This window comes from Poecilia formosa, unplaced genomic scaffold, assembly GCF_000485575.1.
Source record: "Poecilia formosa unplaced genomic scaffold, Poecilia_formosa-5.1.2 Scaffold617, whole genome shotgun sequence".
NCBI lineage: Eukaryota > Metazoa > Chordata > Actinopteri > Cyprinodontiformes > Poeciliidae > Poecilia > Poecilia formosa.
This window is the reverse complement of record NW_006800556.1, coordinates 147,046-164,640: the sequence shown is the minus strand read 5'-3', so window position 1 is coordinate 164,640 and position 17,595 is coordinate 147,046. Positions and strand designations below refer to the sequence as shown.

Genomic DNA, 17,595 nt, shown 5'->3' with positions numbered 1-17,595 from the left:
GTGAATACTTTTGGTCTTTAATGAACATTATTAATGTTTTACAGTGTATTGAACATCTTTTAGAACCAGAACCTGAATTATTGATGTGTAACCGAGCCGCTCTTCATCGCCGTCATGCGGAGTAAAGCCGAGCCATCAGCGGCGCTGCCCATCCTCTTCCTCCTGATGAAGAGTTTCAATAAGCGTAGCTTTCAGCGGATCCATCTAGAAACACACATCCATCGCTACGGCAACCATCCTGCCGCTGCCGCCTCTCTCATCAGCCGATTAATGGACCTGATCCCCGACTGGGTCTCTGGTGACCCGTCAGAACCAGCAGAACAGGTGATGACCTGTCCTTTGGTCCAGTCAGAACCAGTCAGAGTTCTGTCTGGTTCCTCGCTCTGCACATCAGGCGGCTCATTAATAACCAACAACATCCAGAACACCTGAGATGAAGAATTTCCAGACAGAAGCTCTTAGACAGAACGGGTCGGCTTTATTGGAACGTTGCATTCATACAAACTGATCAGAACTTTACGTCTGAATTTATTAAAAGCTGCTGCAGGTTCTGCTTGGTACTGATACTGGCATCAATTCATGGACTGAAACATAAAAAACTTTAAGAAGCAAAACCAGAGTCTAAGCGGGTCAACAGAACCGGTTAGAACTGAGCTGGAGCAGAAAGAAGAAGCTGGACAAAAACTCAACAATCTGTTGTACCTGTAGGGGAACGGAGCCTGAAGTCCAGATTATTATAAATATTGTTCCCAAAGGTCCAAAGAACCAGGAATACTCTCGGCTTACAAACGCTTTTCCCATTTCAGAAGAAAATACAAAAGAAACAGAAGAAAAATTCTGGATAAATTTCCCGGCTGATCCGTTTGGTCTCGTCTGAAAATCATGGAACCGGGCCTGACGGCGCCGCTCAGACCCTCACTGTCAGAACGCAGCGGGTCCAGCAGGTTAGGACATGACCCCAAACACGGGGTTATGGCGGCAGATGCTCGGCCCGATCTCCTCGTAGTCCTTCTTGGTGTGGCAGACCTGGTAGAACTCGGGCTGAAGAGCAGAAGAAGAAGAAGAAGTCAGCTGACCAGAAACTGTTACAGCTAACGCTAATGTTAGCACCCACAGTAGCAGCTAATGTTAAGTTGTAAGTAGCACACTGTGAGGTAACGGGAGGCGGGATGAGAACCGTTCATTCTGTTGTGAGAGGAGCGCATGTTGTTAGCTATGCTAATGGCCACCATTAAAGTGTGGATGCTAACATCAGTAGTGTGATTATTCAGTCAACATTGGTAGCAGAGGATGGCCTCTGCTGGAAATGACCAAGTTCCCCCACCGTTCGATGAGAAGACGTCTTACAAAAGTTGGAAAAATGAGATTGAAACCTGGAGGCTTGGTTTAGGGTTTGGGTTAGACGAAAAGAAGCAGGTCTCGAGAGAAAGCGGCTGGAAATCGCTGCGGAACATCTCGACAATACAGGAATGACCGTTCAGTTGAACAAGCTGGATTCAGTATTTTTAAAAGAAGAAAAGGATCGACAGTACGAAGCTTACACCGAGTTTGATCGGATCAACAGACGGGGCTAGTGATGGTCCGGTAACATGCGTCAACCCACAGACCAAAACCCGTGTCGGTGGTTTCAGCAAGTCACGTGACCGAAATGACATTAACACGCCAAACTGTGTTTATAAGGAAGCAAATCTCTCAAAAGCATTTGCCAAATTATTGATCTTTTACGGAACAGCGTCAATATGGAGCAGCTTCAGAGGAAAGGTTTCCTCAGTGTGGGAACATTTTGATCTTATATTGGAAAATAAATGAGTTTTCATTTTGTCGTTTCATCCGGTTCTTGTCAGTTTCTACTTGATCTGAATCCAAATTCAGCTGAAACTGACTCTTAGTTTACTTTCATATCATGTTCTGCAGGTTAAGTGTCGCATATGTTTGACTAAACTGTCTTATTTAAATAAATCCACCTTTTAATGCTGAGGCATCATGAGGCATGAAGTCCCAGATAAACCCAGATATGCAGCCATTGTAGAGATTTTTTGGTATTATCATTTTATTACTACTACAGGTTTTGTTATTTGGTTTCAATGTAGAGTATTTATTTATGCTGTAAATGTAATGTTTACTTCATTTTTCTCTACAGCAGAAGTTTTCTCAAAAAAAGCATAACAGGCTACATTTAAAAATGTTATAAAAACTTTTTAAAAAAAATAAAAATCTGTGGAATAAAAACAGTCCAAGCATCCTCATTCAAACACATTCACTTAAATTTTCACTTTATGGTTCATGTTCAAATTTTTTTATTGACTGTATATCAAATATATTTTAAATTTAACTGAGGATATGACATAATACAACATATATTATAAAATAAAATACAAAGACTTAATTCTAATTGTATGGACTAGGTCATAAATTACTACGTTGCCTGTAGGAATTTTTAATGCGAAACGATACGACGCCTCATCAACCCATCACTAGACAGGGAGACACATCCGTGATAGATTACATGATCGAATTTGGATGATACAACAAATTATGTAAGTTCAAAACGGAACTACCAGACGCAGTGTTGGCATTAGACACCGCAGGCTAAACGTTAAAGACAGACTGCTCTTACCGTACCCTTTGACAACATGAAAACAATCTTCGGCGATAACATCTATTCGCCACAAGAGGGCGACTCAGCCTTTTTTTTTTTACCAAATACACAGGAGTTCAAACTCGGAGCAAAGCCCAAGAACAGCTGCAGGGACTAATCCACTCGACAAATACGGGACAAAAACCGAATGTGGAGTATGCCAGAGGACTTATCACTGGGCAAAAGCCTGCCCCAATAAAAGAGAACATGTGAAGCTAACAAATGTTGAGGGATCAAAAGATGATGTTGAAGAAAGTAACATTACGAATCCCCTCCGACAAACAGATCTTCATGGCAGAAGCTTTGGGATCTGCTGTGATTGACACTGCCTGTACAAGAACTGTGTGGTGAAAAATGGCTTGCAGATTATGTAAGTGGGCTGCCTCAAAGAGAATTAATAAAGATTAAAGATGAAAAGAGAGCAAGACCTTTCCGGTTTGGGGACGGAAAACTGGTGCAATCCACAAGAAAGGTGACTATTCCTGCAACAACAGGAGAAACTAGATGCCAAATTGAGACCGAAGTAGTTCCAGCAGATACACAGATGCTTTTGAGCAAAACATCACTGAAGAGACCGAGTGCAGTTTTGGACTTCGCTCAAGACAAAGCAATGATGTTTGACCAACCTATAAAACTTGAACCGACATCTTCTGGACATTATTGTGTAAACTTCAGAACGGAAAGGATCAATAATGAAAGCCAGTTTGAAAAAGGGAGACACCAAATGATGAAGATGAAATTGTCATAGTGACAGAAAACATAACAAAAGAGAAAACAACAGTACTGCTAAAGCTACATAAACACTTTGGACATGCCTCAGCTGACAGACTACAAAAGCTCTTGTCTGGCTCAGGAAACACTGATGATGAAATTATTACAATCCTGAAGGAAGTTGTAAAAAACTGTGAAATATGTATCCGGTACAGTAGAGCGAAACCTAAACCTGCAGAGGGTTTACCCAGGGCTTCAACATATAATGAAACTGTAGCTGTGGAGCTACATGAGCTGCAGCCAGAACTGTGGTATCTACATGCTATCAATCATTTTACAAGATTCAGTGCAGGAAGCGTCATCACCACAAAACGACCCAGAGCTACTGGAGTTCACTGCTGGATGAGCGTTCATGGCCCACCATGCAGATTATTCAGTGACAATGGAGGTGAAATGAACAATGAAGAAGTAAGAACATTTTAACATTGAGGTTAAAGCCACTGCTGGATACAGTCCATGGAGCAACGGCCTACTGGAAAGACACAATCAGATTCTCACTGAAATGCTGCTCAAGGTAGAGAGACGACAAACGTGACTGGAAAATAGCAAAAAACAGCATGAACGTCATACACGGCTTCAGTTCTCATCAACTGGGTTATGGACAAAACCCAACCCTGCCTTCAGTTCTAACTGACAGACCTCCAGCTTTGGAAACAGATGGGTGATGGGTCACCACACTGCAACACTGCATGGCAAGAGAAAAGCTTTTGCAGAGGCTGGATGTTCTGAGAGGATCCAAAGAGCCTCGGAAAACACAGATAAGCAACAGGAGACAACGTCTGTTAGAAACTGTCAGAGTGGAAAGGGCCAGATGTGGCTACTGGCCAAGACGGTGCAGCAATGTTCATCAGGCAAACATGAGTCAGAGTACAGCGTCTCAAACACGAGGAACTGGAAGAAACTGAAAAAGAAAATGCAGTTAAAACAGATTAACATTTTTTAAAGACACCAGCAGCGGGACCTGATGAAGAACACGATTTTGAAAGCAAACATGAGGAGGAGATGGCAAACCCTCCTGTGATCCAGCCCAACCTGAAGAGGGCGCTCTCCCACCTACACACAACAACTGGAAGTGAAGGAATGAAACTGAAAGCTGGACAAGGAGTTAAATACACAGACAAACAAACAGGTCAAAAATATTCTGGAAAAATAACCAGTTGGGCCGGAAAAGCCAGAGAGAAACAGAAACTGGTACAACATGAATACACCGAGCCAGAGGAAACCGCTGGACCCACAGCTGACCTGGAGCAGTAAGCAACCTGGAAGTGGTGGAACATGTCAAGACAAACACTGACAACACAGGTGAAATATTAGTGGTGAACGAGGGTATTTTCTCACTCGCTAAACCAGAGGTTCCCAAACTGTGGGGCGCGCCCCCTAGGGGGGGCACCGTGCCATTGCAGGGGAGGAGGTGGGCGGGAAGCCGTCTGGATGGATGGAAAGAAAAAAACATGAAGCTGTCTGCGCTGGGTTTTTACCTTAGAATGGCCAACNTCCCCCTCTGACAGTCAAACCTGGTCAAAACTTTTACTTTAGGACTGGATTTTATCTGCAGGTCAGGGCAGGGCATGACACACTCGAGCTAATTTGTACGTTTTGATCTTCGGCAGCAGCAGTAGGACAGTTCCTCCCGCTGCTGCTAGCTGGAGGCTAATGGTGCGTTCACACCAAACGCGTTTTGAGCGTCAGGCGCATCTGGTTTACATTCAAAGTCTAACGCGCCGCACCGGCCCTCGACGCGCCTCCACGTAGACTTTGAATGTAAATCAGACGCGCCTGACGCTCAAAACGCAGAGAGGGACGGTGGTTCTGTTCCATGTCCCATATGACTTTATAAAACCCAGTTAGCTTAGATATGTTCGTTTTCACCTCCCTGTCCCGCTCATGTCTTTCTTTCTTGCGTCCCGCTGTCATTCTTTCTGTTGTCCGCCATGTGAGAAAGGACTCCCTGATGCTCATCGCTTATTACCGGCGATTAGCCAGACATCTTCTCCCGCTCTGAGACAAACTGCGCATGTCTCAGAGCGCCGCCTGCGAGTCAAAGGGGGGGATGGCTGACAGCGGAAACACGTAATTAGTAAATCACATTATGGCTAGGATTTGAATCGGTATGTTTTACATCCAGTGAAAACAAAGTTGTTGATAAATCAACTGGACAATATGCTGGCAGTTTAGTGACATTTCCACAGTTGTGGTCTAGAAATAAAATCCAGAGTCCTCAATGGTTGAGTCGAGAGCCACAGAAACACGCACCACACAGAGAAAAACATCATTTTATGCCCTTATTTGCAAATTCTATGACTTTTCATGACTGGAAATGAAATTCCATGTCTTTCCAGGCTTTCCATGACNGACTGGAAATGAAATTCCATGTCTTTCCAGGCTTTCCATGACTGGTTTGAACCCTGTAGATGATTTTGTATGGGGTGGCTCAGACGTGTTATCCCCAAACTGAAAACTGCTTTTCAAGAACAGAACAGCTTCAGCTCCTTTGGGATGGAAGCTCTTTCTCTGCAGAATGAAACCAGAGTACAGCACTCATTAAAAACCTACAGCCTGTTCCTGTGGACCCCATCAGAGCACCACAGCAGGACGCTCCATTAACAGACACAGAGATGGACATGTTAAAATCCAAGATTGGACAGATTCTGTGGGTAGCAAGACAGAGCAGATGTGACAGAGTGGACATTAGAGATGATTGCACCCCTCTCCTTTTTCTTACTTTATTTAAAGATGTTGACTATAGTCTTAAAGCTGCACTTCTGCTCGAGCTGGGAGTTGCATTGGACTGCAGTTGCAGCAGTTCGCCACCAGTGGACAAATAGAGCACAGTGAGCGCTCCTGACTCAGCCGCCAACGGCTGACCAGCGCAGGCTACGTCTATCAGTAGTGTTCAACAAATAAAGAACCTGCGAGAAACACACTGACTAATCATTAAGTGTGCAACAAGACCTGACATCATGTGTGACATATCCATCTTGGCGTCAAACACAAAACATGCTACAATTCAAACATTACACTGTTCAAACAAACTGATCAGAAAACTTCAATCTGAGGAAGTTACCCTCAGGTTCCAATGCTTAGGAGACATCAAATACCACAAGCTAGTGGTGTTCAGCGATTCCTCGAAGGGGAACCTCTCAGATGGAGACACACAAGGAGGACATTTTATCATGCTGATGGGAGAAGATGGAACATTTTCACCCATATGCTGGCAATCCAGACGGGTTAGGAGACTTTGGCGCTTGTAGATGGGATTGATAGTGCCGTCTTTCTAACTACACTCTACAGTTGGTGATGGGGCTGCACAGTGGTGCAGTGGGTAGCACTGATGCCTTGCAGCCAGAAGGTCCTAGGTTCGGTTCCTGGCCCAGGTTCTTCTGCATGTTCTCCCTCCGGCTCTCTGCTTCCTCCCACAGTCCACAAACATGACGGTCAGGTTAACTGGTCTCTCTAAACTCTCCCTGGGTCTGTGTGTGTTCATGGTTGTTTGTCTGTGTTGCCCTGCGACCTGTCCAGGTGACCTGTGACCCCGCCTCTCGCCCGAAACATTTGCTGGAGAGGCACCAGCACCTCCTAGGAACAAGGTGGAAGAAAACGGATGGATGGATGTGTAACACACAACCATTCCCTCCTTGATGCTGTCAAATCTATAAAATGTGTAACTGAAAAGAGACTTTGTCTTGGATTCAGGAAGTTATATGGACATCTATGGGGGCATCTGCTCTGGACTGCTGAGAGCGCTAAGTGAAGCGAAATGTCAACTTAAAGATTAAAACACAACAAAAACACTACTGTTCCTTGTATAAGTTAAGTCCAAGTCAATGGAGCTAAAATAAGTAAAGTTAAAATGCTGCTACTGAATGTTGTTCTAATCCGCTGTGTTCTTTAAAGGCAGAGGGGAGATTGTTAGGTTGTAAGTAGCACTGTGAGGTAACGGGAGGCGGGGTGAGAACCGTTCATTCTGTTTTGAGAGGAGCGCATGTTGTTAGCTATGCTAATGGCCACCATTAAAGTGTGGATGCTAACATCAGTAGTGTGATTATTCAGTCAACAGCTAACGCTAATGTCAGCGTCTGCAGATGCTTACCGTCGATGCCAGCATGGATCCTCCGAACCACACGGCGTATCTCTGCATGTGATGAGTGACCACCTGAACATCGATTGGTTTGGGCTGCAGCGAGAACAGAACCAGGCTGATTAATGGAAACAGAACCAGGAAGCAAAGCCTGGAAAGCTGAACAGATCTACTGTAAAACGAGGCGTGGGAACTTTGTGGCGGCGTTTCCCACCTTGAGCTTTCCTCCGCTCAGCTCCTCGCTCAGCTTCAGCCGGGCGTCCACCGTCCTCTTCAGGTCTCTCTGCAGCCGCCGCCCAAAGTCCCTGAACATGGTGGAGCCTCCGGACAGAACCACATTCTGAGAACGGAGGAACATTTGGGTTATGTACCCGCAGAACCTGACCAGGGCGGGCCAGACAGGGACGTGGCGGTTACCTTGTAGAGCGGACGGCGAACATCAATGGGACAGTTCTGGATGACCTCGTCCACGACCTCTGAGATGGGCTGGGTGAAGTCCGGGTTGGCGAACTGGGACCAGAGACAGTGGGTCAGAAGGTTCTGACAGTCAGGTCGGATCATCCTAATGCAGTCAGCCGGACCCGCTGCGTCGCTGCAGACTGACCTCTGGGTGGAAGAAGATCTCCGGGCCCAGGAAGCGCTCGTAGCCCACGTCGATGGTGAACTCCTTCTTGCTGACGGCGTTGACCCCGGTGTACTGCTTGATCCATTTGGACCCGTCCGAGTCGTACTTACTGAACTCTTTGACCAGGTCCGGACACACGTAGCTGAACCGCTCCTGAGAGGGAACATCAGAGGGAACCGGAGCTCTGGTGGGTCTAAAGTCTTTGACCGACTTCAGTTGTGGATTTCTACCTGAAGCTGCTTCATCAGCTGATGTTCATGTCCAACTAAAACCAGTTACAGACCAACAGCACCACCTGGTGGCCACATGAGGAACAGCAGACGCTGCTCTAGCTTGATGTCAAACATCCAGATTGATCTAATCAACCTTCAGTGATGTTTAGGTTAACATTAATGTCCGTCCAGCTGAAGACTCACCTTGACCGCCTTGGCTGTCTCCAGGGACTGCTCCGGGGGGACGCCCACCTCCCTGTCCCTCAGCAGCTGCTGGGTGAAGTAGGTGATGTCTCTGCCTGCGATGGGGATGTGTTTGATGCAGCTGCCGATCACGTAGCCTTCAGCCTGGGACAGAGAGAAAAGAGGGGACAGCAGGGGACGGAAAGACAGATGGGTTGTGGGAGACAGATGAGGACAAATGATCAGGAAATTGGCTCTTAAATATCAGGTTCTTGTTCGTTCATTTTTGAAGTGATTTAGTTTGTAAAGTTTCCATCTGGACTGTTTTCATGTTTCCAATAAATTCAGTTTTAATATTTTAATTTGAATAAAAATGTGATTACAGCAGATTTAAAAACATCTTTGATGCTGAACTGGAGATCCGTCAGAGAAACTGATGAACCCAACTCAGCGGTTCTGCTGGTTCGATGTTTAGAAAACTGCTGAATCATCAGTAAAGCAGAGCTGGGCAATAAATGAGCCATCAGGTCGACCTGCAATGAGCCACAGCGACCACCAGGTGGCGGCAGCATGCCACCACACATGCAGGAGAACCAGAAGCAGCTTCCTGAGTCTGCAGCTGGTTTGGACCTCCAGGCCACCATACAGAAACACCTGCATGTCCAACAGGGTGTCCCCATGGAGGACAGGAGGGACGTCGGGGGACAGGGTGTCCCCATGGAGGACTCACCACAGGAATGACGTGAGTGACCCCGTCTCCGCTGTCGATGACGGTTCCGGTCAGGGTCCGCTCTCCAACCTGCCTGGAAGTCCAGGAGGCTGCCAGCGCCAAAACCGCCTGCAAGACACACGGAGGGGATCAGAACCATGAAACAGAACCATCAGAACCAGGAGCAGCCGGATCAGAACCAGAACCTCTGACCTGCACGGCGATGTAGAGACCCGGGACGTTGAAGGACTCGAACATGATCTCGGCCGTGTATTCCCGGTTCTCCGGCGTGTTTAGAGGAGGTTCCGTCTGCAAACAGGAGACTGGGTCAGACCCGCCAGGCTGGCCGTGAACCGGGCCGGGTCGGGTAGACTGTCCAGAACTCACCAGCAGGAAGTAGTGGTCCTCCGGCTCGGCCCGCAGGTACTTGAAGATGACCTGCTCCATGAAGCGCTCCATCAGGTCCCAGTCCTCCACGATCCCGTGGCGGATCGGCCACTAGGGCAGGAGAGGTCAGAGGTCAGCAATAGGACAGCACGGTCCAGAACCCAGCAGAACCTCCTGGCCCAGAGACCAGATGGACCAGCCAGGAGGTCCAACAGAACCAATCTAGCTCACAGCATCAGCAGAATTCTGGATGGAGGATCAGACCCTGACCAAATTGATGACCCTCACTCTGTTTGGACCGCCAGAACCCGTCCTGTCTACCACAACCACCACTCACATGGGCCGCAGACAACTGAACCGGTCCAGTTGAGCAGCAGCTGAACCGGTCCAGTTGAGCAGCAGCTGAACCGGTCCAGTTGAGCAGCAGCTGAACCGGTCCAGTTGGGTAAAGTGTAAAGTAGTTTGCCGCTAAGCGCTGTATAAATCAATCAAATCGGACGGTCCTCTGCTGAGTCACTATGGCGTCCTGACTCTGACCCTCTGAGGTTCTGCTCAAACCTGACCTCTGACCTCTGACCTCCTACCTTGGTGGAGTACGTGGGTTTGTCCACAGCTTCATCGCCGATGTAGAAGTCCAGGTCATCCACTCCCTTCATCATCCTCCGCTGGGCCTGATCGCCCACCTTCGCCGACTCCTTGATGGCGATGCCTGAAGACACAAGAAGTGTTAGGAGGAAGACTTCCTGTCCGTAGATTGAGGACTTCCTGTCCGCAGATGGAGGACTTCCTGTCCGCAGATGGAGGACTTCCTGTCCGCAGATGGAGGACTTCCTGTCCGCAGATGGAGGACTTCCTTTCTACTCACATGAGGGAACGATGAACTGCGGCTCGGTGTTTCCTGCGTAGCCCAGCTTGGTGTAACTGAGAGAAGAAAACAGTCCAGTTACTGTAAGGACCCGACCCAGAGGTTCTGATCGGCCCGGTTATTTTAATCTGCTGATGGTTCTGGTTGGGCTCCAACAGGAAGTCAATGTTATCCATGTTGTTTCAGGTTCTGGACAGCAGGAAGTTTTTATCAGAACCTGGCAGTAGTTCTGGAGAACCTTCACTCCAAGCACAGCATTTACGTCAAGCTGAGTTCTGGACTTTGACTAGGCCATTCTGTTGAAGATCTGCTGTGTTTAGCCCAAGCTCCACATCACCACACCTCCACCACCGTGCTTTCCTGTTGGGTCCAAATGTCCACTGGTCTGTCTGACCCAACTGAACCCGTCCAGGTCCAAACAGTAGCTCCAACAATACAGGATGTGATCCAATAAACTGATCAAAGCACTTCCTGTTTACAGACAAACATGTGGAACCCGAGGAAGGGCTCCTGAACCGGGCCAGAACAGAACCTAACATGATGCTGGTTTATTCTACTGGTGCCCTTCATCATCATCACCACCAGAGCGCCGCCTCTAACCGTCAGAACATTTCCCTGGTTCTGCTGCGACCCGTCTGACCCGGCTCATTCCAAAGAACAGTTCCAGCATGTCGGCCGCAACCTGCCGCGACACGCCGCAAATATGCAGAGCACCAGCCGGGCAGCCCAACCCGCAGCGCGGTTCTGATCCGGGTCGGCACCGAACAGAGGTCCTCTCTGCTGCGGCGTCACCATGACGACCCGTCCCGCTGAACCCAGAAATTCTCACCTTGTGGACCATAGACATATGAGCAGACCCCGCACTGGCTGCTCACACGGCGGCCATCTTGGAGAGGTCGCCCTCCTACTTGGCTAAACCAAAACAGCAGCAGAAGCTTCAGTACCGCCGGATATTTTTGTTCAGATCGACGGACTATTGACGTGAGATCTCGGGGGATAAAGTTTCACAAGTAAGATGGACATATTACCGTTTATATTTTGTGAATATAATATTACTAAACTCTATTTATATCCACCGGCAAAATGCCAGCTAATATTAGCTATACGACAGCTCGTAGTGCTCGGTGTAATACCAGGTTCAGCCCCCTATGAAGGCGAACCGAGACTTAGTAAATCTTAAAAAGTTTTAATTATTCCCTAACATTGATTTAGATTATGCGACACAAGGTGGCAAAGACTGTTATTTATGTGTTATTCTTTCACTCTGTCTAAAGTAAGATGGCTCCTGTTTTAGTTTTGAAGGTTTCATAGAGACACGATGTGAGGAAGAAGAGGGACGGATTCACTGCACGGATGAATCTCAGCTTCTGAATCTCTTAAGCTACAGCTCCTCGGCTGGAAAACATGAATGAAACCTACACAGATATTATGTATAGAACCATGTTCATCATTATTTAATCATCTTTGTTTCTCTATGATTGTATTATTTTGTGTTTATTTATATAAATATGTATTGATATTACTAAATAATATATTTTTAAAATGATGACTGATTGTATGCTTTGTACACAATACATCAATATCAAAATATTCTATTCCGAATCTATTCTGTTTTTGCCATGAAGAATAAATATGCTCCACCATGTATAAGTCAGTTCAAAAATACTTAAAAAATAACTTTCTTGTAAATGTAGCTATGATAGCTGTTTCAATAAGGTTTACAGCAAAAAAAAAATCTTGAAAATCTGTTTAGTATTTAACGAGTTATGATCGATTAAATGCGCTGATACGTCACTGCACCTGTCAAACACATAACGCTGAGTGGAGTGGTGGACCGCTCCAAGATGGCCGCCCTAAATCTCGTCAGCTACAATAGGCATGAGCGGCCATGAGGCGCCTATTCTTTATTTATGTCTATGTTGTGGACAGCAACAGCCGATGACATCATCAGAACCTCCTGGTTCCGAGCTCATCAGCAGAAACCGGGCCTGTGCTGGGTCTCACAGGAGGTCGGGCGTCGGTCAGTCCGTCTCCTAGGAGACGCGATCGCTCCTCCAGGTTCTGTCTCTCAGCGTTTTTTGGCCTCTGGCACTTTTCTCCGTTTGTTGCACAAACCGAAACATTTCAGAACCGACTGAACATCAGGTCCGTTGACCGAGTCCGGGCAAACACTTAGGAGGCCGTTGGCCCATGAGGTTCTGCTGGACCGGACCGCAAGTCATCCACAATGCAAAGTCCAGAAAAATAACTGAAAATCGTCCAGAAACCCAACTGATCAGAACCAACTTAAAACCCAACAGATCTACTATCCAGGACCACCTTAAAGGAGAACAAGGATGGCCCAAGATTTTTGCACAGTACTGCATCAGCTCTAACCGAACCAGAACCTCTTTTTCTGGCTGCAGACTGGTTTGCAGCCAGAGGGAAGTATCTCCACAAGATTCGGATCCAAATGTCCAGAACCAGAACCATCCCGTCTGCAGAGCAGCAGGATGAACCCACTGTCAGAACCAGAATACCGGGTCCTGTACTGTCCCGGTGTAATAACCGGGTTCTGGTGCCGAGTTACAACCATATATGGACTAAAAAGGCTGAATGAGGAAGTGTAGGCTGTGTAGGAAGTTGCACCGCGCATGCGTAGCTGAACAGATTTACAATGTTTGGTTTAACTGAGAAATTAGAGCAGCAATCGCGTCAACCTGGAGGAAACCGACCCGTAATAACTAAAGCAGTTCTGGTTGGTTCCATTTGTTCACCAGGTTAGAACCAGCGTACAGAACCAGGGCTGTCAGTCAAAGTTCGGTAAACCGAACTCCCGGACCCCCGGACTTAGCCCCGCTCTGCCGCTCCGTTCCTCGGCTCCAAATGCTTACCCCGTCCCGCAGTCCACCACACACGCCGGTAGCCGTCCAGCCATCTCTGCCCGGGTCTCTGCTGAAGCGCTGCTTGCTGCTGGAGGCTGGAGGACAGGCGGAACCCTGCTGAGCCCGCACACAACCGTTTCCTCTTCCGCGCTCGGCTTCTGGCAGCCAGGGAGAGGCAAGATGGCGGAGGCCGGGCGGAGGCGGGGCGGCTGTCACTCAGCGGGGTCCGCTCCTCTGCAGCCAGCCGGCAGCTCGAACGGCCCGAGGGCAGGCGGCGTCACCCAAGCGATTCAGGTTCGCTGTTTGGTTCAAATCCCGGAGGTTCCTAAAAACGAAACTCTTAAGCTTTTAAACAAACCAACCCAAATAGTTTCTGAGTTTCCTTAAATGTTGAAGAATTATGGTTTGGATGTAAAGTCATGTTTGAGTTAATTGAATAAGTCTGGTGTGGATAGGCCCTTAAGCAGTTAGTTCCTGACATTTTACCTTTGCTGCATCTCTTCCCTGTCTCTCTGTCAGCTCAATTTCTGTTTGATTATTGTGAATAAAGCCACTCTAGTGTCACTAAATTTCATTCATTAACAGAACAAACTTACCATAGAAGATGCTAATTTGTAAATAAGTTGGAAGGGTTTTTTTGTTAACTTATCTGAAATCAGGTTAAATAAATCCAGTGAAACAAAGGAAGGTGTCTTGTGCCTTTTTTCAGGATGGATTTTGATAAAACTGGAGAAACTGAACATTTTTGATGCAGGAACGTGGCTCACCAGCGTTTCCATGTTTTCATCCTGCTGGATCCCAGTGGGAGGAGTTAGTGCAGCTCCTCTAAAATCAGGACATTTTCTGTATTATGAAGCTCTTCTGTCTCCTCCTCTGCCCTGAGGGATACCCTAAGGATCCATCTGGGGTCACTTATATTTTATCTTGTAGAAACAAATTTTACTCACTGAGTAAAGCTGTTTGCAGTTCTTTGTTTTGTTTAGTGTCTTGTGAAGGAACAAGTTGATAACAGAACACTGTCCTCAATGCGGGTGATTTGAGAGGAAACAGAAAGTGGGAAGTGCAAATACACCTACAACTCTTATGTTTTACATGTCATATTGAGCTGGACTTCAGGTTGGTTATTTGTTGTTTTCCGTGTCAGAACTTTAAGGACCGTTCCAGCTGTTTGCTTTTTGGTTTTTGTTTTTTTTTCATATTTTTCCCACCATGAAATCATTAACATAAATGAGCAATAGGGAGAAATAATCTGCTTATTACTGGAAATCATTAATATCATTTTCAGTTAGTTTTGTGACTTCATTGTATTATGAATTTTAACATTTATTTTAATTTTTAGCATTTATATTGCAACATGACTGTTATAACTTAGAACATTAAGGAACTCCACCCACCCGGCGCACCTCCTGCTGCGCCAGCATGCCGATGGTGCAGACCTAGTGGGAAAAAAACAACAAAAAACATTACTGAATAGGAAATATGCGGCTCTATCTATCTATCTATCTATCTATCTATCTATCTATCTATCTATCTATCTATCTATCTATCTATCTATCTATCTAAACACTTTAAGTATGTATGGAATTAATATTAACTGAGTTTAACTTTTTGAATTGAATTATTGGTTCTCCCTGTGGATGTGAGGGTTCCCTCTGGGTACTCCAGTTTCCTCCCAGTTCAGGAACATGACCGCTTAGTGGTCTCTAGACTGACCTGAGCAAATCAAACTCTGCACCGTCAACATGTAATGGAGGTCAATCACATTAAAAATGAATGGAGGAAGTGAAGGGGAGGCAGCAGGAGGTGAAGAGGAGGAAGTGAAGCGGCTCTGCACTGGGAGCAGAGGACGGAAACATGGAGGACACCGATGGAGAAGAAAACATCATCATCCAGTTCTCCAGACGGCGCCTCTGGGACGCGTTTTGGAAAACGAAGAGTCGAAATTCTGTCAAGATGCTGGAGTTAAATTAGGATCTAAGGAAGGAGGATCTCACTGCCAGGCGGCCATGTGGCCTCACATCAGCCAATAGGAAGGCAGGAGACGGTCACGCGTCAGCCAATAGGAAAGCTCCTCCTCATGGTTACAGAAATGTCACCTCATCCAGATCTGAATCCTGTTTTGCAAGCAGACTTCAGATCTATGGGATCATTTTCAAAAGAGGAATAATTTATTAGCTTACAACCTAAGAAAACTTTTTCTCTCGTTCGTGATTTTTAATTTACTCTGTGGCCTGATAAGTTTCTGTTTCTCTGAGAAATGGGCCTTGGTGTCTAACAGAATCAAAAATGTAACTCTTTACTTTGGGCCCTTTGTCCAACAGCGTGTGACTCTTTCTCGGCCTGGTAAAGCATCTCAACAATATCAAGAAATAATCATTTAGTGGCACTGCATTTATTAACATTTGTTGACAGGAGTGTTCAGTTCAGAAATTTGTTGACAGCCCAAAGTGAACCTTCGAGCGCCGAGGAGGGAGCTGAAGAACAGCTGGCCGAAATTAGAGTTCATAAATTGGATGAACCTAGAGCTAAACGCTGCTTTCTCGGCAGACAGTGGCGCAAAAAGGGGGTATGCAGCACATGGAGCGCATAGGGGCGCTGCACCAGAGGGGGCGTCAAAACCCCGTGTGGAGGGGGCGGCGCGCCGATGATGTTTTCCCATCCACTTCCGCGCCTTACGCTCCTTCACCTCGCGTATGTAACGAGGTAAATGTAGCGAGTTTTACCCTCCAAGTAACGTCGTCTCGTGGGGGGGGGACCGCATGTTTTCCACGCTCCTTCAACCTTCCTTCTGGGGAGAGGGGGATGGGAGGCTGATTTATGTTCTCGCATCCACCTGAATAATGTGTAGTTGCGCCACTGTCGGCAGACATTGGAATATCCAACTCACAACTAACGTCACTGCAGTTGGTAACACATTAAAACCACTGGGATAAAGTTTGTTTGTGGCCTGTAAAGATGGCACCGAGCGAGCTGAACGGCCAACAGCGTCTGATGCAGTGACGTTGGTTCAGCCAGCTGTTCTTTACTGGTCCCTCCTCAAGCGCTCGGAGGTTCACATAGGGACCGTCAATTTCCGAACACTCCTGTAAATAAATGTCTTGTCTTGTGACCAACTGATACAAAAATGTGGTCATTCATGTTATTACAAGAGGTACACTATCCTCTTTTAAAATTTTAAGTCATCCATCCATCCATTTTCTTTACACCCTTGTCCCTTAGTGAAGTTTTTCAACCTTTTTTGAGCCAAGGTACACTTTTTTAATTGAAAAAATCACGAGGCACACCACCAACCAAAAATGTAAACCAAGGTACTCTGTAGCCGCCTATATTATATATATAGTCATTTTTATCAAAGTGTCTTGAATAGGAATCAAATAAACACAAAAATGTATTTTTATCACATTTTACTTATTTCAAAATGAACGTAACATGTCCACTTCAAAAATATATTTGAACAGTGTCACAACACTGTGGTATTAAATTTAAAGAAGTTGTAGAAAACTTCAAAGTGTTTTACAAACTAACCCACAAGCATTATTTAAGCTGTAATACAGAAAATCATTCTTATTCTGAAAGAAGCAATAATATTTGGGAAAAGATTTCACTGTTACAATATGAAGATTTGCATGTACAAAATGTCAATATCTGTATATTTTACCCATCTAGTGTGAAACCTGTGCATGATTGGATGAAAACAGCTGATTTCCTGGCAGAAATTGAAGAAAGACAAAGCTCTTCCTCAACAGCTCTCAGTCTCTCTGGTTTCAGTTTTTATAGTAACCAGGCTTGAGAAGCTCACTTCACACAGACATGTTGTGGGAAATGGACCCATGTTCTTTCAACTACTGCTGAGCTTCACCGTCTTTTCCATCACTGTCGTCACAGCTAGATACGATGCTCTCACCGCTACCTGGAACATTCATGCATCTCTTGTTTTAATGTAAAATGCTCTGTACCTACTGCCATCTAGTGGTTAAAAAATACATGATTTACGTCACTAGCCACTACTAACCATGGTTTCGTTCACGCCGAGCTGAAGTGCAGCGGCTCTATTTCCCTCCTGTAGTGGCAGATCGACAGCCCTCGACTTAAAAGCTGCATCATATGAGTTTGAAAACATTTCTCCGTCGTGCCTGCTGCTAGCATGTGGTTGTTCTAAATGAAAAGTAACGCGTTCTTCTTTGATTTACAATTTTGACTTCTAATGATTCACTTCCTGCTAGAGAGCCCCCTGGTGGTTGAAGAAAAATACACAGAAAAGCC

At 46.1% G+C, this 17,595-nt stretch overlaps 1 protein-coding gene across 1 annotated transcript; it reads right to left on the bottom strand.

Annotated features, from left to right (window-relative positions):
- Positions 1-456: 456 nt before the first annotated feature.
- On the bottom strand, positions 457-13,543 carry LOC103130230 (actin related protein 3). Its single transcript, XM_007541568.2, has 12 exons — positions 13,342-13,543; positions 10,469-10,524; positions 10,188-10,312; positions 9,604-9,714; positions 9,430-9,525; positions 9,238-9,345; positions 8,529-8,672; positions 8,092-8,265; positions 7,905-7,997; positions 7,702-7,827; positions 7,500-7,583; positions 457-1,041 (listed from the first exon to the last, which is right to left on the bottom strand). The coding sequence occupies exons 1-12, from the start codon at positions 13,383-13,385 to the stop codon at positions 946-948; spliced, it is 1,257 nt and encodes a 418-aa protein (XP_007541630.1). The 5' UTR covers positions 13,386-13,543; the 3' UTR covers positions 457-945.
- Between the last annotated feature and the right edge of the window lie 4,052 nt (positions 13,544-17,595).

Excerpts from the sequence above, each read along its gene's own strand:
- LOC103130230 (XM_007541568.2), bottom strand. The coding sequence starts at position 13,385 with ATGGCTGGACGGCTACCGGCGTGTGTGGTGGACTGCGGGACGGG. Across the intron at positions 8,673-9,237 it reads TCACTCACGTCATTCCTGTG|GCTGAAGGCTACGTGATCGG; the intron begins GTGAGTCCTCCA and ends TCTCTGTCCCAG. Across the intron at positions 7,828-7,904 it reads TTCGCCGTCCGCTCTACAAG|AATGTGGTTCTGTCCGGAGG; the intron begins GTAACCGCCACG and ends CTCCGTTCTCAG.